The sequence below is a fragment of the Channa argus genome, chromosome 3 (assembly GCF_033026475.1).
Source record: "Channa argus isolate prfri chromosome 3, Channa argus male v1.0, whole genome shotgun sequence".
NCBI classification, from domain to species: Eukaryota; Metazoa; Chordata; class Actinopteri; order Anabantiformes; family Channidae; genus Channa; species Channa argus.
This window is the reverse complement of record NC_090199.1, coordinates 17,636,376-17,658,205: the sequence shown is the minus strand read 5'-3', so window position 1 is coordinate 17,658,205 and position 21,830 is coordinate 17,636,376. Positions and strand designations below refer to the sequence as shown.

The following is a 21,830-nucleotide window of genomic DNA, read 5'->3' as shown; positions in this document are numbered from 1 at the left end:
TATAAAAAACAAAATAATATATAAAAAAAGTAAATAAAAAATACAAAACATGAAAAAGGGGAAAAAACAAAGAACTGTGGCCATAGGTAGCTGTAGAAGGAATAGTATTCCCTATGTTAACTTCATGGAGAAATGGAAAGGGGGTAAAGTGGGAGGTGAGTTTGTTACAAAACTCATTTCAGAGGTGCCTATCTTTTCTGTTGTTTTGCAAAAGCCACCTGTCGTTTACAAGCATTTCATCTGTCTGAAGTTCAAGGAATTTATAACAGGAATGTTGTAAAATAAGAATAAAAATTTTCATCTTCCATCAAATATGGACATGAAATCTTGCAAAATGAAGATTTATGCTACTTTCAGAACTCTGGGATTGATCAGTGTTGTCATATTTTATTTCCAATTTTTTTTTTTATTGCTCAGTGTCGACAGACTATCTCTGTATGTATTGAGTTGTGATGTTATGTTTTCTGTAAGCGACGCCGTTTGCTCTCTATCTTGCACACTCATACAAGAAGTGGATTTTGTCTCAGGAAGGCCAGGGTTCCAGATACCAACTCCACAATTTCTAGGTTTAATGTCTGTGGAAAAAACAACTGAAAATAATAAACTCTGAGAAAGCACTAAAGGTTATGAGTTTAAAAGTATATAGAGTACAATTGTTTGTTTAAAACAAAAAAAAAAGTGTTCGTAGCAAGTTACATATTTACCAAATAAGACTGAGAATCAACTTTGAAAAGAGTGGAGTGCTTTACATGTGAAATCTTAAGTACAAATCGCTTTACATTTAAACAATGAGAAATTGTTTGCTCGTCAAAAAGACAGTGACAGAAGATGCATTTGCATGTTTGGAGTTTTAAGTTGCATTTTAATTTTTTTATTTTATTTTTTTTAATGATCTATCCTCTCTGTTAACACATATGTTCCTGTTACAGGTATTCAATAGCTGAGATTTCTTAACATGTAACAGGTGGTTTTCTGAGGCAGGTTGAAGTGGAGGAATAAAGCTGGTTTTTAAAGGATCATGATCTATGCACAAGTGGGAGGGAAGAGTCCAAACCTCACATATGTACTGCAGCCGTTTGTTGACTCATGCTCTGGGGTTCAGGGTTGGACGTAGGGTTGTTCTTGTTTTGTCTCTTGCTCACATTTCCTCCACTCTTTCTTCCCCTCATCTCGTTATCATTGTCATCTGATGTTTTAGCAAAACTTTGCATTGCGTGGCCATGCTGTGTAATCCTTAACCAATGAGCGCTTATCCTTCTGCTAAAGCACTGTGGGTTGTACTGAAAAAAAAAAAGCCCATGACTTTTAAGGCTGTCTGTTTTTTAAAGGGGAGGAGGGTGGGTGGGGGAATGGGGGGATTTTGCCTTTGCCTTTCTCTTTACTTTGGAAAAAAACATTAAGGAAAAATGTCTGTAACTGAAATACAAAGTTGTGGCTTTTAATGTTGTTCTTTTTTCTCCTCATAGAATGTGATTGTTAAGGACATGCACCGAAAATGTTTCCATGAATTAAGGAGCTTCTTTCGGACTATATTAATAAATTACAAACTTTCTTGGCTGTTACTGGGCATCTTGTGCTTTTAATTGTATTTCTAGTTTGCTTCACTTGTGATTCAGATTGAATTTTATTTATTTTTTTCAAATCTTACATTTTCTTTATACATCACAACAACAAAGTCATCTCAAGTCACTTTAAATGATGTAAAGTATTGACATTACTTCATCAAGAGAACCTAACAAAACATCAGTGAGTACGTACTAGGTGACAGTGGAGTCAAATTATACATATGTCATTGCAAACAAAGAAATACAATTCAGTATGAAGCAAACAAGTTAAGACGCAAGATTAAATGTTTTTACAAAGCTCAATTATTCAACAAAACTAAGTGAAATGTTCTTTTTCTGAGAATCTATCAGATTCGGATATCATCCTTAACGAAGATCACGGAAAACAAGACCAGGACTATATACTTCACACAAAGGTGAATGTTTACTTGTCACTTTCAATCCCCTCTGACTTCTGAATATTAAAATATTTCTCTGCTTCTAGCTGAAAAACTGCCCCAGTTGACATCACTCTGAGGAGTTTTTCATCATTAGGATGAGCAATGAGATGACATCTGAACTGAAGCTTCCTCAAAGTGATGTCATCCGGAGGCATTTCTCAGCTAAAAGAGGAGATTTGTTTTAATATAAGGAAGTGAAGGCTTCCTTTGAATTAAAAGAAAGTACACTATCAACACCGAAACATTTCAGTTATGAATGGCATCAGCACAGACTTTTACCTGTTATTTGTAACACTGTTTCAGGTTTTACAAAGTAAGTTTCAAACATGACACATTACATCAAAAACATTCTGCAAAAACAGATGTATAATTTTTGAAATGCTATAAGTACTGGCCCATGATCTGTAGATTAGTGAATCATTTGAGCAAACAGTTCCAAAGTGATTGAAAACTAAAACCTAAAGCGCAGTCATACCTTCCATGGTTTATGAGCTTCACCCGAGGGGAACTTGCGCTGCCAGTCAAAACAGTAGGACTGTAATAGATGCACACCTTAATGTCTTATCATATTTCAGCCTTTTTGCCCCTCCCCCCCAGGAACATTCGAAGCAATTTAAAAGGACATGCCATGTTGTGAACGCTTAAAAAGTAGCTTCAGTCCAATATTCAAAAGACTTTTAAAAGTAAAAAGTTATTAAAATGAATTCCAGTGAGGCAGCTGAGTTTGTAAATTTGCCTGGTTCATGATGCTGGCAAGTCGCTCTTAAGGTTTCATTTCTGAGACTCAATCTGCGGGGAGAGGGCTCCGCTTGGGATTTCATAATGGTTTTCAAGACAGCTTTTCTTCACTTGGCAGTTTCTGTACTCAGAAGTCTCCATTTCCTCCAGATGGTTTGGAGCCACTTTGCGTCTATGAGGGTGCACCCCAACCATCTCCTCATAGATGGGAGCCTGATGCTGGGACTTGACACTGTGGCGTGCCTTGCCCTGAGTCATTGAAACACAAGGAGGAAACAAATCAGTGAAGGGAACAAACAGGGTTTACACACACTCTAGATTTCCTGTGTTAAAATCAAAGTTTGTCATTTTACCTCGAGGCTGCATCCTTAATAGGAAGTTCTAACCAAACCTAATTCGTACTGTGACACCTTACTTTGGAAAAAACTAAACAAAGGAACATAAGTTTTGCCCCATAAAGTTCTTAAAACTAAAGCACAGTAGGGGTTACACTTTCTTTTACTGAAGTTTAAGACAAACATGCTGACACCTCAGCTACAAGTTATGAAAGTAGTGTGGTTTTGTGGTGAGCTGCAGATATTCTGGCACGGTCTTAACAAGCAGGTGCTGTTTGTCATCGTGCAGCAGTTGCCTTTTCCCCTTTACTCCTGCGTAGTCTCAGAAAAACACATTATAAACTATGCATTCACTCACTTTATAAATCACCACAAGTCCGAAGAGAAGGAGGAGGATGAGAATGGCCACAGCGGAGAACAGACCATACAGCAAAGTGGAGTAGGTAGAACAGCTGCAGTGATCCCCTGTGAACAAGCAGAGAGATAAACGTCTGAGTGTTGTCTTCGCTGCTAAGCGGCTTCACGCTCTCACCCAGGGCCACGACACCCCACTAAGAACAAAAATGACACCAAGCAGCTTTCCTCCCACACTGTGACACTCCACTGATCAAATCTTTATACACGTATGTCGTTCTCATCATCAAATGTGCAATTATAAAATACTGTAAGATTAAAAACAACACTTGAAAATAAAGGTAGAGCATAACTGTTAGAGGTAACTTGTGTACGTGTTTAGTTTCCACATAAACCCCTGAGGCAAACATCCTTCCTAGTTCTAAGAAGTAAATTGAATATATTGTATATATCATTTTGAGAGGAAATCAGCCATCTGAGATGCTATGCCTCTACGCGAAGTGGTTTGGTTCACTCAATGGAAAGTTACAGATAAGTCTAACAGGAAAATGATCTGAAACAAAAACTTTAATAAAAACATATACATGTAAACTTTTTATATATATGTTATCTTATTAACTAATTCAATTCCCTTTAAAAAAAAACCATCTCATTTCTTCTGACTTTTCAGCTCTGCAGCTGAAGATCCACATGCTCAAATTCTTGTCATAATTTACACTTCCTTTTTTAATAAAAGGAAAGAAATTTCATAAAATAGCTGATCACTGTAGTCTTTAGCAACATTTGTCAGACGGGAATAAGAATACCATTTGTATGGGATTGTTTTCATCTGCAGATTAAAGACATTTGGAATGCTACAGACTTATTTTTATCTGTATGTCTTTTTTAAAGTTTAGATATTGTTTTAGCTGTTTTCAGAAAAAAAATCCTGTTACGGCAAATTAATAGTTTATGGTTCTACCCACCTTTGCTCAAAATGACTATGTGATACTTTCCAGTTTTTGCTGATATAGTAAAATATTATAATTAGACAAATAAATGTTTAGAATTTCCATAAATTCAGCATCATTCACACACACACCAGTCTCCACAGCGACATATGTCAGCAGATTGACAGGACATTTCTAATTTAGATTCACTTTACCGAGACATACAATTTGAAATAAAGTAGATATTTCATTTCTTATTGGTGTCTGACTTTATCACCTGACAACAATGTGCAGACATTAACACATACGACCGGGGAAAACGGGAACTTTGCTATTATGAAACATTTTGCATGTGTAAGAGCATGTAAGTTCCACAAAACCTATGTGAGTTTATCTCATTTGTGACTTAAGTATTGTCATCAACATTGTCTTTTATTAGCAGCAGTTATTTTAGAAGGACATTATCACTTTAATGTGTTTTCTGTTGTAAAGCCTCTATGACATCTACTTCCATTAAGAAAGTATTTTGGTTATTTTATGGTCATCTGTCACACTTTTAATTTTTTTTTTTTTTTTACAAGTTGTTGTTTTATCCCCCAAGTATACAACTGGTGGAAGAATAAATCTGCATTTACGCATTTGCTTGCATTTGTTGGCTTCATGCTGCTGGTTACGGTGAAAGTCCATTTTTGCATAAAGCAAATACATTACTATTCCTACACCCAATCAGTTAGCAGTAACATATAACCCATATGAATTAGCAACAGCTCTGAAAATTAACGCCATAAAAAACTAATGGGTTTGGAAAAAGATCACCCTGTGTTAATACTTACATTAATGCTTAATAATTACAGCCTTAAAGCCGTTTGGATACTTCTCTACCAACTTTGAACAAACTTGACTGAGCAATGTTTGCCTACTCTTTCTTACAGACAGTGGTAATTTTGCTAACAAAAAATATTTGTTGACGACCAGATTTCTGATGAAAATGAGACTATAAGTAAATGAAATGTATCCTTTGAAAACGAAAACTTTGACAATACATTTAAGATTTATTGCCAATGATTAAAAACTGAAGATATAATGTGAAAGAGGGAGGAAAAGAAAAACAAAAGTCTAAAAACAAAGTCTCATTTTCACCAACCTGAATCAAACTGTCACTCCCCAACACTCCCCCTTCATTGCATAAAACATTTCTGATTTAAAGGTTGATCTGACTGTTGACCACTGTTAATGATTAGTTTCTTATATTTAGTAACTTTCTGTCTCTCTCACCTAAAGTTATTGGGTTCATGACCTAAATGAATCTGCTTAGAATTAGACAAATAGCACAAAAAAACACAGAGAGCATGCTGACATGAAAAAGGTAAATGTAACATTAAGTTAGGACTGTTTATCTTGCTGCACTCATGTTGATACTACAACTACCAAACTTGTAATGGCTAAATGAAAACCGGGTTATCAGATCAGTCGAATGTGATAGTGACGGTTGGTGGACTCTGCGGTCTTAAGGTCTTTCCACAGATTTTCAGTAGAATTCAGGTCTGGACTGCGACAACATTCATGTTTGACTTCTTCAGCCACATTATGGTCAGTTTGTCTGTGTGCTCTGGGCCAGTGTCAGACGACAGCAGGTTTTCTCAGGAATTTCACAGTATTTTGCCTCATCCATTTTTCCTTCTATCCTAACAACAAACATCCCCAAAACAGGAAGCTACCAGCCTGCATGTTTTACTACTTGTCTGTCTGTTGAACGTGCATTAAATTTTGGTCTCATCTGCCCATAGCACCTTTCTCAATTTGGTCTCATTTGGAATCTTGCAGGTGCTCTTTGGGAATGACACTTTATTTGTCCTTTCATGGGGTGTGGTTTCTTTTTATGCAACCACAAAAGCCAGACTTGTGGATTACTTATTATTGTGATATAGTAACACGCACACATTGGCTGGGTGCTCCTTAGCCAAATCAAGTTTTAGTTTTTTTTAATAGCTGTTGCTCTTTTACTTCTTTGTTGCAATTTGCATTCAGTAAATCAAGCCAGAAAAAAACTTGTTGTCATTTCAGGCTGTGAAACAAAATGTGAATATCTTCCTAACGGCGGATTCTTTTCTATACCCATTTTTTGGGTAATGAATTAATGTTAGAGTTTCTTTAACCACAGTTGTGGTTGTGCGTAAATATATCAATACAAGTAAATGATAAATGTAAATGATATTCAACAGTTAGTCTGGAAGTAAAATGTATTTTTAAAAGAGTATAAAATCTAATTTTCAAAATGTATGTAACCTGGTGATCAAGTCCCGCTGTGACGTGACCCACCTTGCACAGAAATAAAGAACACTCGTCTCCCTAGACTGGAGAAGCTGTTGGGCCTGCCATACATCAGCAGCTGGCAGCTGTACAGGGCGCTGTCATCTGGCTGCAGCTGCTGCAGGGTAATGCTGTAGGTGATGCCACCAGGGCCAGGCACCAAGGACAGCTGGACTCTCTCAACAGAGAAGTGGGAAGATGAGGAAGGAGGGCTTTGGTGCTTTAATTGATACAAAACCTCCACAGTAGCCTGGCCCCTCTGCCGCTTCAGAATCACTCCTTCCACAGCTGAGCGCTCCCCTTGTGGGGGGAGACAAGGGAGCACGGCCGAGCCCCCGGTACAAGTCTCTACCAACTCAATGTCCATGGACCCGGGGGCGTCTCCAGAGGAGAAAGGGAAAAAATATTGATGTAATGCACAAGGGCACCACTACACTTTAATTTTAAACAGTGACATCATTTGGACTAGTCTGTCATCAGGGGGTGTCCTGAGCTTTTTCCCAAAAAAAAATAATGATTATGAAATAATAATGAAAATATTGTGGAAATTAATTATTAGGGGGAATATATTATGAAGATTAAATGTTTTAAAATAGTAAATAAGTAAATAGAAGTTTAGAAGAATACTGTAATTTACCAGCCTTTATATATTACGCCTCACAAGACTGCAGACCTTAGTGAGTGTTAAGGAAACCACAGCACCTAACACTCTGCAAATGCCAACCTCCTCCTAAAGCCACATGTGTTTAAGTTCTCGCCTTGTTAGGTTTAACCTTCAGTGGGCAACGAAGGAAAAGTGTGGGGGAAGAAAAAGAACACTCACCAGCCTTAACTAGGAGGAAGAACTCAGTCTTTCCTTGGATTCTTATATCTTCAGAAAAAGGGTTGTCTGCAACAAATTCACAGTGGTAGCGGTCTGTGTCACTGACCCTCAGCTGAGAGATTGTCACATTCAGAGAGTGGTTGCTGGGGTCTCCGCTAACACTGGTGCGGTTCTTGTCATTTTCGCCGGCAGTGAACTCACTCTTGGTGTGCATGAACAGCACTTGACTAGGACGCAACCAGCTGCGCTTCAGGTATACACCAAATGGCGAGGGGTTTCTCTGCTCAACCACACAGGAAAGAACCACAGATTCACCTTCATGCCTCTCCAAGAAGTGAATGTCACTGAATACTTGATAAAAAACAAAAACAGATTGGTTACAAACAGCACTACTAGGTGTAAGAAAACACAAATACCAGCGGGAAAGTTATGTTGGGATTAACTTTTTTTTAACATACAGAATATAGAAGTTTCAACAAAACAGGTTCCACTGATGTGGCATTCTAGCAACATTTTCCAGAAATGTGTAGTGTTAGAAAGCAAATAATACATTATCCAACATGTAAAGACTCAACTCCACATTCCACCAAAAACATTTATAAATCATTCAACAATTTGAGATGGACAAAATAATAACTTTTTAAAAATATTTTTAAAGTGAGCCTGTTATTTTGTCCACACAATCTATAGGAAATTGAGTCCTGATGACTCACCCCACGGACGGAGCAAATTCTCAAGACAGCCACCCCAAGCAGAACTCACCAAACCCAATCTTCATGGTGATTAGAGTCCACACAAAGGCCAGAGAGTGAATCCTTCTCATCTTCAGTACTGTCCGAAAATTTAGATCCCAGGGCAGGTGTAAATCATACCAGCAATATGGCATGAACTCAAACTGGATGTCATAAGTTTGGGTAACTGTAAATGAAACCAAGAGGAACTCCGTGAGGCTCCACCTTCAAACCTCAAGGCACACACAAAAGGAAGCATACGCTAACCAACACCACATATGATGGAAGAGCTACGTTGGAGGCGATATGGCGGCAAATTATTAATATAACCATGCACAATAGCAGAAGCAAAGATTAGAGTTAGGAGGAAAAAGACATTAAGAACCAACTTGTGTATGTACTTCTCACACAGTGAAGGTTGTTGGGTAGTTAGGCTGCAGCCTACCTGACCTGTGCATTACTTTCATTCACAAAGTTCCTATAAAATTGGCATTAAATGTGTTTTACATATTTAAAAGGAAAACCTAATGATATATTTTTGCATATCCCCAATGGAAATTATGCTGACTGACACTTTCTGAACTGAATGTGTCTGCTGTTTATAATTTGCATCAGCTGAAAGTCAAAAAAAAAAAGTGAAGAACAGAGCTGTACACCTGAGACTTGAGGCTGATTTAATTGACAATAATGTGACCTTTAGGCTTTATTTAATGTTTTCAGTTTAAAATAAAGGTTCCCATTCATTTTAGTTGTTTAAATAACTTGCCATTTTAAGGCAATAGTCAAAGAAACATGGCTCTTGCAAAAGTTATATTTTGTCATTTGCTTCTCAAGATTTAGACCTGACATGAAAACAAAACTTAATATTTTATCATGTGTTTAACATGGCTATGTAAGACTATTCAATTTAGAATAATAAAATAAATGGAAACAAAACGGTAAATCATGCTGATGGGACGAACACACAAACACAGAAAAATAAATTAACTTATTTTATTTAATGATAAACCTAAGAGCTGAAAATGTTGCTACAAGTTAGATTTTAAAAGGATGTTTTGGACCTTTTCAAGCCTCTAAACAGACGGTTTGCTCTGTGGTCTCAGAACATTATCAGTCTTAAGCAGCTCCATGTGACGCAAGCATTGTTATTCTCGTCCGGCAGGAAACCACAATTTGAAGTAGAAAGAGGTGGTTTTTAGCGACTGCATCAGTTAAGAAGCAGCGGCCAAAATGTAGCTAAGGAAGCGCTCTTTAAAAGGTATTTTATCACTTGCTAAACTGTCTGTAACTGGATGCATTGGCGAGGCTTTGTTAGGGAGTGCCTGGTGGGCTTAAAAACACTCAAGAGGGAGAGAAATGTGAAAAGGTGTCATGCGTTACTTTGTAAAGCATATCTGCTGCCAGTGATGCTTCAAAACCACAAATTCAGATTTAAAGACTGCATGACTAATTCATGGAATGTATGCAAACCACAAAAAAGAAAAACAAAACGTATAAACCAGTGCTTTTCCTTTAAGATTATTCCTTCTAGATACATTGTAATAATTTGAATTCAAGAAATGACTGTTTAAAATAAAGCCCAGCACTTAAAATCCATAAGTGTGCACGTATTCTCTAAAATATTTATTTACTCCATATAGTAAAAGTAATGGTGCCTGATATCATTATCAATAGTGACGCATCAAAAAAGGCAGAGACTTGTCAGTGGTACTTCAAATCATTTATGAAGAGTTTGGGGGCAGGACAACTATGTGTGAAATCCTAATCTGAAGCACAATTTAGAACTATTCTGCAAGATATGGTGGAGCAAAAGTTCCACAATATATGCTTTAAAATGTCGTGGAGTATAATGTACTATGAAAAGTATTTAATTACAGGTGCCTACAAATTGTTTGAGTAAATGTTCTTACTTTACACCAGTTTTCCAGATTGATTACATGTGTGTATTACTGGTGTTTATTATCAAACATATACCACTAGGTGGCCTATTGGTTCTTGTACCAAGTCAAACGAACTGAATGTTTCTCAGCTTCAGAAGTGCAATCTAAATTTTGAACTTTATATTGACAAATCACCATCAAAATGATGTAAAGTGTTTATTTTAAAACAACATATGCTATTGTGACACATCACATTTATACACTGTTATGTCTAGCTACTTTCTGTACATTTGTTCCTTAAAGCATAGCTTAATATTTTTACCGAATATAATTAAAATAAACCACATTTCGATACAGGAGTTTTTAAAAAAATCTGGATTTTGAAAAACATTTATTACCACAAACAAAAGTGAAATTCACATTTTATTTTTGATACTTGTTCTTAGCATAAGTTTACTAAAATCTTTCTCCCACTTCCCCTCTAGTGATGTCTAGCTCTGCTGATCATTTTTGAGTTCTCATGCAGGTTTTGACATTTCTCTTTTAATACAACTGAAATAAACAGTTTTTTTCTGATGCTCACTACTACATTGGAGGAATTACATTACACAAAATCATCTGAATAATACTGTTACCTTTTTTAATACAATAAGAGATTTCACTCTTTCAAATACTACTCAGTAGTGGAATACTACTTTGAAAGATCAGAAAGATTAGTAACCACCAGAGAGGGGAGTGACTTCTAAACACACACACACCCTGTAAAACCCACTGTTTACTACTTACCATGTTTGTCCATTTCATACCAGACAAGGAACAGAGAAAAATTCAACATTTACTTAAACTTGTCAATACTCAAGTTTATAATCCTTTGGGTAACTTAAGAGAATGAAAATGTCACTTATGGCATATTATAACCTTCTGTACATGCAACTTTTTAATGATCGTGTTTTAAAGACTAAAGTTTAAACACAGTACATTATGTAATGCAGTGCCCAGCATCCAGTTGAACAGGACAGACCCCGATATAATAAACATCAGGTACTTACTGGGTTTAACTGTTCTGTCAGCCGACTGTGTTTTAAAGCTGAAAAGCTGATATGGACGGGCTACAGACAACAAAAACAAATACAAAGCAGTAAGTGATCTGACCAGAATAATTTGTTTGCCACATTAAATATCTACAAGCACTTCTTACAACACAAATTTAATTTCTTCCATGGGTGCACTACTGACAGAGTTGTGCACCTGCTGCCTACATCTTTGCATAAAAAGAGCGACACCCTGAGATCGCTTGCTATGCTTACAGCAATCTCTAACACAAGATAACTGCAGATATTATGTATGAAAGAGTGGAAAACAAACAAAACCGCAACCACATAGCTATACAAGCTAGATCAGAGTTGGGAATCGTATACTGCAATTTGAAATACAGTTTATCACAATAGTGTGATACGTCTGTCAGTGGTGGTGATCTCCTTGTGCCTAAAAGCAGCTTGGCTTATGTTATTCCATAATTTTGTCTAACACAAACTGTTTTCAAGATAAATTCATGAGGAACTGTTTCCATTAAACTAAGACGGAGCCGGGCTTCACAAAAATTAAATTTAACACAGAGGTACTGTATTGTTGCTTTGCTGTGTTGCTCACCCCCGTAGCATATTATGGGCACATGACTATGATAAATTGCAATAACTATTACAGCATTCATGCATATTTGAGAGTTGTGTGTACAGATCAAAAGCAATGAAAAAAAAACAAAAAAACAAAAAAAAACAAATTCTTCTTACCCAAGAAGCTTTGAGTTGTAAGAGGTGTATATCTAAAAGTATCAATTAAATGTGCAGTTATTTAATAATCATACCATGGGAAACATGCAGCATCTAAAACCAAAAGTTGGCCAACATCTTAACTTTTTTTAACTGGCGATATACAATATTTGGGTGTATTAAATCTTAATTCTGTTACTGACATTAATAAAGCATATTTGTACTTAAACATCCAGTCTTTTATTAGGACAATGTAAGGGAACCCTAAAAATAAATGAATAAATAAATGATGCCAAACTTGTTATTTGAATAACTGACGGTATTCCGCAGTTAAATGGAGTCATATGAAGTCTAGAAATACAACACTAGTACTAACCTTCATGACTCACCTCCACGTACGTCAGGACAAACCAGCATTGGATTTCAAGATGTATTTTATTACAACAGATTCATAAAACATTACAAAGGATGCATACAGGTACCCTTGTGACCAGGACATACTAAAAATAAAACCTGAAACTTACTACTTAGTTGGAATCACTTTCATCACTGAGACCCTCACCAACCAAGGTTGGGGACGCAAGTCCAACAGCACCTAATCATGCTGTGAGGGCCTCAATAACTCTACCAGATATATAAACAAAAGAATATGAATCAAATGTTTACAAGAGAAACTTGCCTTTGTAATGGGTTGGTACGTTCATGTAACTCCAGCAGCTTCAAAAGAAATATGAATCATTTTAACACACTTCTATAAACCTGAGTGAGACCTATGGGGAAAGAATATATCCTCACACATAATCAAAAAAACAACAAAGTAACTGTCAGAATCTTGTGTGGTGTTTGGTTGTTTTCCAATAAAGATGTTACATTAAATGTCCATGTGTTATAGCAAAACTTTTGTCTTCACCACCACTGGTATTAAGGCTCTTTGCTTGCAGCTAGGTTTCAAAAAGCACAAGGATGAGAGAAAGGTGTTAACCTCAAACCTAATGTGGTGGCTGCTTTGCTGCTTCAGTAGCGTCCAGCCGGAGACATGACAGGGGGCCTCATGCCCATGGGAGGACCTCCCTGATAAGGAGGCACCATAGGAGGGCCCTGCCCATATGGAGGTATCCCTCCAGGCATGTAGCTTGGCATGCCTTGAGGAGGAGCACCATACTGACCTGCAGAAAACAAATAAAGACCACAATGAAATAAAGCCACAGTTCTTACAGACTGAGCAGCATAAAATAATTTTAAAAGAGGAATGTCCTTAAAGAAACTTAGGAGCAAACCATTACACACAAATCGAACAAACAAATCAATGTTTATTTAAATACCACTTTCCAAAAACCAACAGATTGTGCTTTACAGTGAAAATAATGGGATTTTAAATGTTTAAAATGCAGAAATTTAATTATGCATAATCTACAGAACAGCAGATAAATGCTTGAAGTATTAAAAATAAAAATCTAACAAGAAAAAAAAAACGCTGTTTTGCATATGACCTTTTATTTCCAAGACTGATATAAATCTATTCTGATACACAATATAAAGGGGCACAATGAACTAACAATTTATTGAATTATTGTTGTAAAGTGTCTTTACATATGATTTACATATATTATGCGCATTTCCAAACAGCCATTTCTTACCATGCATGGGATGCCTCATGCCAGGCTGCTGTGGTGGAATGCCTTGCTGTGGGGGTATTACGCTGCCCACAGCTGCCACTGGAGGAGCAGCCGCATGGGGCTGACCAGGCCTGGGTATGAGACGCTGGTAACGGGGTAACTGGGCTTTCATCTCCTCCTGTTGGAAGGGACCACACACAAAGCATACATTCAGACTAGAAAAACACATGCATACTCCCCTTACAGAACAAAGATATATGGTCACAAAAATGATCAAGAATTGGGTACCAATGATGACGTGCCCTGATTTCAGACTGAGGATATTCAAGTTCAGAATCATCCTTCGACATAACCACAAAACAGAAAATACTAAGTAAGAATATACAACCTAAATGCTCCATCCATTAGGTGGATATTCTGAAAATGTCTAATTTTATGACAAATACTGCACCAGCAAATTATCTTAAAATTATCTTAAAGTACTACTAAAGGATCTATTATGTGTATCCATCATTACTTACTGTGAAAAGGGCAAAACAGAAAGCTCAAGCAACTTACCAGTGAGATATCCTCATCAGGGTGGATCAACTTACTAGTTGCACTCGTTGTAGTGAGGGTGGCAGGCTTACTGGTCACTGTGGCTGGGGGTTTGGCCACAGTGCTGCTAGAGGGGTTAGAAGAAGAAGTAGAAGAAGAAGAGGAGACAGAGGGCTGGGTGTAGGCAGGGAATGTTGTTTTGGGAGCATCGGAGGAAGAGGCTGTGCTGTGGGAGTTTGAAGCTGCAGCTCCTGAAGCACTCTGCTGGGCCTGTACAAAGACACAGTTCATGTAACTTGCTGCTTTTTTCCAAAGCTACATAATATGCGCCAAACATAAAAACAAAATAAAGGCTGGACATTCAAACTGTATCCTTTTGACTATTATATTCAAAACCCCTTAATAACATAAACCTAACATTCTCTTTGAGACTTCTCTTTTTAAGTACTCAAAGCTGCAAGTTAATTTGTGATTTTGTTACTTTGAAACAAGTGAATTATGATACAAATTCAAATTTAAATATGTAAATTGCATTTTAATTTGAATTACAGTTAGTCCAATGATCTTTATTTTAAGCAACAAATACCTAAATGTAATACAGGAACTATTCACATGTTAGGGGAGTTCAAATTTTACATAATGAAAAATAATTTGTTGCATGAACCTAAATGCTGAGAATGTAGTAATCTGTCTCAGACATTCAGAATTGAAATAGTGAAAGAGGAAAAAACAAATAAAATTAAAAAAAAAAAAGAAAGCACATGCACTGTAATAAATCTCACAGATAAAAAGTATGCCACTTTTAGTTAGGGATTATTATCAAATTACACCAATAATATGGCCAATGTGCTTGAACTAATGCACAAGTAGGCTTAAGTCAAACATTGTTAGTAATCAGTCTATTCCAACAAAATTTGCAGGCAGAGTTAATGAATAAGCAACATGCAGCTGCTAAAGTCCAAGTCAAAGTCCTCTCTGTGAGCATACTTGTGGAGTGTTAGCAAAGGGAGGCTGGGAGGAGGCAGACTGAAGGTCTGCAGGTGGAGGAGAAATGGCTGCTGTGCTGCTGTGAACACCAGAGCCCATCTGCAGCATGGTGGAAAGGAGATCACAGCATTGGCATGTAAAATGTCCAGATAATCTATCCAAATTCAACTGACAGAATATATTACATATTGATACTTTTAAAATGAGGTGTGAATGAGAAAGAAGGAAAAAAGGAAACAAGAACAGTAAACTATAAAGTAGACAAAATGGATTATTAACCAATACAAAAGAATTGTCTACCCTAAACAGGGTGCAGTTTTTAAAACAACACAAATATGCCTAAATGGTCTTTGTCATTGGGAGATGCATAGCGCCCACCTGTGCTGCACTTGGGAACAGCGGTTTAGTCACCACGGGCTGTGCTGCTGGTGCTGCCGGTCGACTTGGTATCGCACCTGCTGCAGGGGCTGGAGCCATGTGAGGCATCCCTGGTCTAGGAGTCATGTGAGGTGGCATTCCTGAGAAATAAACAGACAAATCCTATTAAAATACTTCCATCACAAAACTAAAATAGTTTTGTATAAAAGTGTATAGGAGGCAAGAAGGTTTTAAAAGGCTTTTATTTAATAAATATAACACCTGTAGCTTTCTTGATGGTAAAACTCCATGCACCTTACATAGCTAGATTTTTACCTGCATCTGCTTGCTGAACTAAATATGGTAAATGTACATCTGGTGACCCCATGTGTAGGCTTTTGGGTTTGATTATCTATTCATTATCCATGAAACAAAAACACTCACCTGGAGGAATACCGGGCATTCCTGGCATCATGGGTGGCATCATCCCACCCATTGGCATCATCCTACAAAAGCCAGTAACAAAATAATGATTTTACTTTTCCCTTTTCTAATTGGAGGATCAGACAGAAGCTGATGTATAAATTTATAAACCCACCAAGGCAAATCAGTTAACCGGAGGATATGATTTGCTTAAAAAAAAAAAAATAAAAAAAAAAATTAAAATCACCATATTAACTCATTAACTCAAACTCACGAGTTGGTGTTTGAGCATATGATCAATAAGAACACATATGTAAAATAATTAATAAAAAGTAACATTCAAACTAAAAATGTAAAATTTAGCATTCGTACGCATTGAAGCAAGTGAATTTCTATGACCCTTCCAGGATTTTAAACAGGTTATCATGACTGCAAACACAATTGTCCTCTGTTTGTTTGCATGAAACAATTGAAATTAATTAAGTCATCTTTCCACAACATGAGTGTATACAGTGGAAAATGGTGAGAGTACTGATTATATTTTAATGGTTTAAACAAAACAAACAATTACAAATCTAAAACTAAATTACAGCATATACTGGGGCTAGTTCAGTAAATTACTCCATAGTCATTTTGTAACCTTTTTTAAAATGCGGCTGTGCTTTAAGTTTCTAGCATTACAATGTGTTCACCAAGTTGCAATTGTGGAAACCCAGACATCAGAACTGAATAAAAGTGTCAGAAATAAATATTCTATATAAATAGTGTGGAAGCTGATTTTTTTTTTGTCATTGTCCATGTAATAACATGTTGTGTTTCTAAATTTTAGATTTAAATTAAAATTTCAGATTTTCATTTAAGGTTTCTGCTGGAAGTTCATTATGCTCAAGCACAAGATGCAGTGAGCAAACAATGCAGTAATTGTGTTAGTGCCTCAGCCATTTCTGTAGAACTGGCCTGCATGATTTGACCAACTCAATGAATCTTTAATACTGAAAAGCTGCATGTGCACATGCTTTATTAGTAGTTGACATAGAACTTAAAATAAATTTCATACCCTTCATATAACAGTCTAATGGGTTATAAAATATAATCACAAAAATACTGCAGTCTAAGTTTTTTGGCTAATACACAATAATTAAAACTCATTAACTGAACTGAAATAAACAATTTTTTCCATGACTTTTCCAAAGCTTCTGGGATTTTCCAGTTTCTTCAGGACTGAACAACACCATAGGACCAGACCTAAATAACACCTTTCTGATATATCATGATTTTTTCCAGGTTTTTCATGATGGGACAAACTCTGATAATGAAACTCATAGTGATTGAGTGAGTTATTACCCTGGTGGCATCCCATGCATAGCAGGAGGCATGCCGTGCATCATGGGAGGGACACCCGGCATCATAGGAGGCATTCCTGTAACAACGAAAGAGGAAACATTTTCTGTTTACTTAACACTGCATCCCATATACACTAGGTTTTTTATATTTTATGATTTCAGGCACAAAACTTGTGGCACTGTATTAAGCTACAATCATACAACAATAAGTAATTAGCAACACAGCTATATGTGCTGAAAGGCTACCTTTTGCATTACTCAATGTCTAGTTAAGATACTGAATCAACTTACCTTAAATTTTAATACAAGTTATTGACTATTTCATGTGTTTTTACTGGTTCTCCTGCGTGGCATATGCTTTACTAAATAACAAAAATTTTAATGAATTTCAACTGGACCAATCTTTCTCCTCTCAGAAAAAAGGGGGCAGGGCCAGCAGCATGTGCACATTGGAACACCACACCTCAGACTCTACCACCTAAACAAGAATCATGTCAAACAATACTGAGATAATCTTCGGATAAGTGTCACAGTGTGTGCTATACATTTTTGCTAAATTTCTAAAGGAGAAAAATAATTAAATGTGGGAAGGTACCCTTTTTTTCAAACTGCAAATACAAGAATCTCCTTTTTTATGTGGTAATTTTATTAAATGACAGAAAATGTACTCTGTTGTGATATGTGTGGTTATCAAAATATATTTTACCTACTGTATATCATTATATAAGGATGTCCCCACATTGATAACACTAGGGAACGGTGAAACTAGCTGTAGTATAGAGCTGCTTTAAATAAGTCACTATGACGAGAGTAAACAAAAACTTGCTAATCAGACATTCTGATTATTTTTTAAACGTTTATTATGACTGACATCAGCGACAATCAAGGAAGATGTACATTAACTATAACTTTACCCGATGTTCGTTTTATAAATTATTTTACTTTAGACTCTCCACTCTGTGTTGACTGTGACTCTCCATACAAGACCTCACCCCAAATCTCTACTTTGTAGAGTTTCTTTCTGGTCTTTTAAGCAAAACTTTCTTCTAGTCATTTGACTAAAGAACACAGACACATTTTCAAATGGGAATTTCTCATGGGATTTGTGGAGCTTGTCACAGACTACAAATCTGTGACAGCTGTCGGGAAAAGCCTTTAAGTGTAAACTGACCAGTCTTTCAAAGTCTTAGTCTTCAGGTGTGCCCCCACTGTAATTTGGACAGTGTCTGCCAGTGTCTCATCAGCTTAACTGTGCAGTGGATTAATGAGGATTTTACTGTACAGCAAGTCATAGTACAAGTACAACAGATTAGTCATATTGATACTCTGTATAAGCAAGTACTCAAATGTAAGTACTAGTACTCAGTCTGAGAAAAGTGGTATCACGATACGAGATTATGCTCTTCTCATATTTACCTTGATATCCTCCAGGCGGCATCCCAGGTGCGCCAGCTACAGGAGGGATTCCAGGCTGGGCCATTGGAGCAGCATAGCTTGCCTGGGGTGGGACAGCAGGAATCTGCTGAACTGATGGTCCTGCTTCATCATCGTCGTCGTCCTCATCAGAGTCGTCCTGATTGTTTGACTTTTTCTTTTGGCTCTCTAAAAACACAGTGATTAGATACAAGATTGGTGAGTATGTAGCCAAGGATCAACATTACAAAAAATGGCTTGAACCATTCATGTCCTAGTTATACAATGCAAACATATTAGAGTATTCAAAACAGTCATATAGTCAACCAAGCTTTAGTCTGGACATAATCACCTTTGTAGTACCAATGTACAGTACATAGAAGTGTACAAACCTTGTGATTTCTGTTCCAATGTTCTTCTTCTTTCCTGCATGTCTTTCTCTGGAATCCCTTCCATGCCGTAGATTTCCAGCTCTATGTCTGTTCTTCCAGGAATTGCATTTGGTACACTATCAATCGTCTCTTTGTGCACCTGAAATACATGAAAAGTAAGTCAAAGCAGAATCACTGTACACATGGTTAAAACAGCAAATAGCCCTTTTTAAATGTTCCATGAACTAAAGTTGAATATATGAGGAAAAATGCTCCAACCTGCATACAGTGAATGGCCAAGCCTGGACCAGTGTACAATTTCTTGTGGCAAATGTGGCATTTAAAATGCTTTGCCTTCTGATGCTGAATGAGGATCTTTTCATCATCAAAGTCTCGATTACAGTACCTTAAGAAAAGAATTAAGGACTTTGCTCGAAAACATTAGCAAAACAGTTTTTTTTTTCACTTAGTTGTTTGAAATAAGGAACCATCAACTATTATGATATCCGTTTTTGTTTATTCATTTTTATTTTACTTCAGGGAAATTATACATTAATCAACACTACACAATTGTGTCAGCCTTGCATGAAGGCTAATTGTTACCTGTTGCCCCTTGGTGTTTTGCGGCCATTAAAAAAAGCAATACATACAAGAATGGTAACAAGCAAAACAAGAAATTAAGCGGCTAAATTATACATAAAGCCTAAAATGCTGAGGCAACCAAGGGAAAGAAGCCATTTACAAACACATATTGATGAAACAACAAAATTACAACCCAAAGACACTCGTAGAAAGACCAGAGGGGACACAATGAAATATGGACAAAAATCCCGTTCTCAATACATCATATCTGGGGGAAGAGTGAGAAGCTTTGGCAGAAGATGTTTTCCTACGTGGGAAAGCCAAGCTTCTAGTGAATCTGTCCTCGACATTTTTCTGAGTTTAACACATTAAGAGGGAAAGATATGATTGTATTCGATTTTTTATGTATTAAACATACATGAATTTCAAGCTAAAGTTACGTGTTTAATATAAACCCAAACCTAACGTACAATCACACCAAGCTATTTAACTTCAAACCACACAATGCTTTAAATTGTTATGGGCGTTTTAGGGAAAATGCAATTAAGTCACTACTCGGTATGATAGCGTTAATAAAATGAAAATAAACACGAGTCGGAGCGCGTGTTAAAGGCAAACGTCTTGAAGCGGTGAGTCATAAACGTTATCCACAATCGTCACTTCATGGCTAACGGAAACTAAAACAGGAGGAAGCACTTACGCTAGCTAGCTAACTACTATAGTTAGGTTTGGCTGTTCTTTTCCAAGCCCTACCCTTACTGCAAGGCGTCTTTATCAAATGTACAATGTACCCTGTTTTGGTAAATATATGCTGACCGAAACTTACATTGGTCTGATACTCTCCAATTATTGGATAACGTTAGCTTACAAGCCGATAAACCTACGGAGAGGCTAATGGTAGCATAGGCCTTCCTTTTGTCAAGCCAACCGTTGCCATTTGTTTTTCGTCAAAAGGATACCAGCACCATGGCTTCATCTGCTTCTTCTTTTTTCGTCCCATTTTCAAAGAATACTGAAAAAAGAGGTATTCGACGGTAAATGGTAGTTTAATTATCTGTTTGACAACAGCATGCTGTAGTCCCGTAACGACGCCGCAAATGGCGCTTTGCTGGCGGAAGTTTTAGTAAAGACTATGAGTCTCGCGTTGACAGAAAGTGGACGTCACGCCATAGACACGCCTCCACATTTGGAAACTGGTGGTGAGCTACTTCATTATAAACTCATATTAGCTAAATACTACCGATCCAAAGTACCAAAAGACACCATTTCAAATGCTTAAAGTAGGTTTTATTTAATGAGTCATTAGAATTAGAATATTTATTATATTCTATTTTCTAATGCAACCGCAAGGGGGCACAAGCCAGTGTCTTCTTGTGCCAGTCCCAAGTCTGGATAAATGCAGAGGGTTGTGGCAGGAAGGGCATCCGATGTAAAACACATGCCAAATCAAACATGCGAATCGTGACAAAGGCTTCCATACCGGATCGGTCGGGGCCCGGGTTAACAACGACCGCCACCGGTGCTGTTGACCTACAGGGTACCGGTGGAAATTGGACTACTGTTGGTCGAAGACGAAGAAGAAGAGGAGGAAGGTGTGTTCGTAGGCAGAGAGAGAAGAGGAAAGCTAAGAATGTAGGACTGACAGTAGGGACTTTGAATGTTGGTACTATGACAGGGAAGGCTAGGGAGTTGATCGACATGATGCAGAGAAGGAAGGTGGACATACTGTGTGTCCAGGAGACCAGGTGGAAAGGTAGCAAGGCTAGAAGCTTAGGAGCAGGGTTCAAGTTGTTTTACCATGGGTCAGATAGGAAGAGAAATGGAGTAGGAGTTATATTGAAAGAGGATTTTGTGAGGAATGTTCTAGAGGTGAAAAGAGTATCAGACAGGTTGATGAGCCTGAAGCTGGAAGTTGAAGGGGTGATGTTCAATGTTGTGAGTGGTTATGCCCCACAGGTAGGATGTGAGTTAGAAGAGAAGGAGAAATTCTGGAGTGAGTTAGATGAAGTGATGCAGAGCATCCCCAGAGGTGAGAGAGTTGTCATTGGTGCAGATTTCAATGGGCATGTAGGTGAAGGGAACAGAGGTGATGAGACTGTTATGGGCAGGTTTGGTGTTCAGGACAGGAACGCAGAAGGTCAGATGGTGGTTGACTTTGCAAAGAGAATGGAAATGGCTGTAGTAAACACTTTCTTTCAGAAGAGGCAGGAACATAGGGTGACGTACAAGAGCGGAGGGAGAAGCACTCAGGTAGACTACATCTTATGTAGACGTTGTAATCTGAAAGAGATCAGTGACTGTAAAGCATTGGTAGGGGAGAGTGTAGC

At 37.3% G+C, this 21,830-nt stretch overlaps 2 protein-coding genes across 8 annotated transcripts; both read right to left on the bottom strand.

Annotated features, from left to right (window-relative positions):
* Nucleotides 1–1,605: 1,605 nt before the first annotated feature.
* Nucleotides 1,606–12,674, bottom strand: cd7al (cd7 antigen-like). Of its 5 annotated transcripts, none has more exons than XM_067497407.1 (8): nt 12,554–12,644; nt 11,896–11,927; nt 11,155–11,214; nt 8,257–8,389; nt 7,495–7,845; nt 6,681–7,052; nt 3,437–3,543; nt 1,606–2,992 (listed from the first exon to the last, which is right to left on the bottom strand). In XM_067497407.1, the coding sequence occupies exons 1-8, from the start codon at nt 12,576–12,578 to the stop codon at nt 2,777–2,779; spliced, it is 1,296 nt and encodes a 431-aa protein (XP_067353508.1). In that variant the 5' UTR covers nt 12,579–12,644; the 3' UTR covers nt 1,606–2,776. The 5 variants fall into 5 exon arrangements, with proteins under 5 accessions (XP_067353508.1, XP_067353513.1, XP_067353509.1 ...); XM_067497412.1 differs by having other exon boundaries at nt 8,257–8,412; nt 12,554–12,585; XM_067497408.1 differs by lacking the exon at nt 11,896–11,927 and having other exon boundaries at nt 8,257–8,412; nt 12,554–12,674.
* znf207b (zinc finger protein 207, b) lies at nt 12,291–20,624 on the bottom strand. Of its 3 annotated transcripts, XM_067497405.1 has the most exons (12): nt 20,463–20,624; nt 19,201–19,327; nt 18,943–19,081; nt 18,554–18,739; nt 17,139–17,214; nt 15,816–15,877; nt 15,393–15,532; nt 15,015–15,113; nt 14,049–14,297; nt 13,512–13,668; nt 12,864–13,040; nt 12,291–12,591 (listed from the first exon to the last, which is right to left on the bottom strand). In XM_067497405.1, exons 1-11 carry the CDS (start codon nt 20,501–20,503, stop codon nt 12,889–12,891), a joined length of 1,428 nt encoding a protein of 475 aa, XP_067353506.1. In that variant the 5' UTR covers nt 20,504–20,624; the 3' UTR covers nt 12,291–12,591; nt 12,864–12,888. The 3 variants fall into 3 exon arrangements, with proteins under 3 accessions (XP_067353506.1, XP_067353505.1, XP_067353507.1); XM_067497404.1 differs by having other exon boundaries at nt 12,291–13,040; XM_067497406.1 differs by lacking the exon at nt 15,015–15,113 and having other exon boundaries at nt 12,291–13,040; nt 20,463–20,622.
* Nucleotides 20,625–21,830: the final 1,206 nt, after the last annotated feature.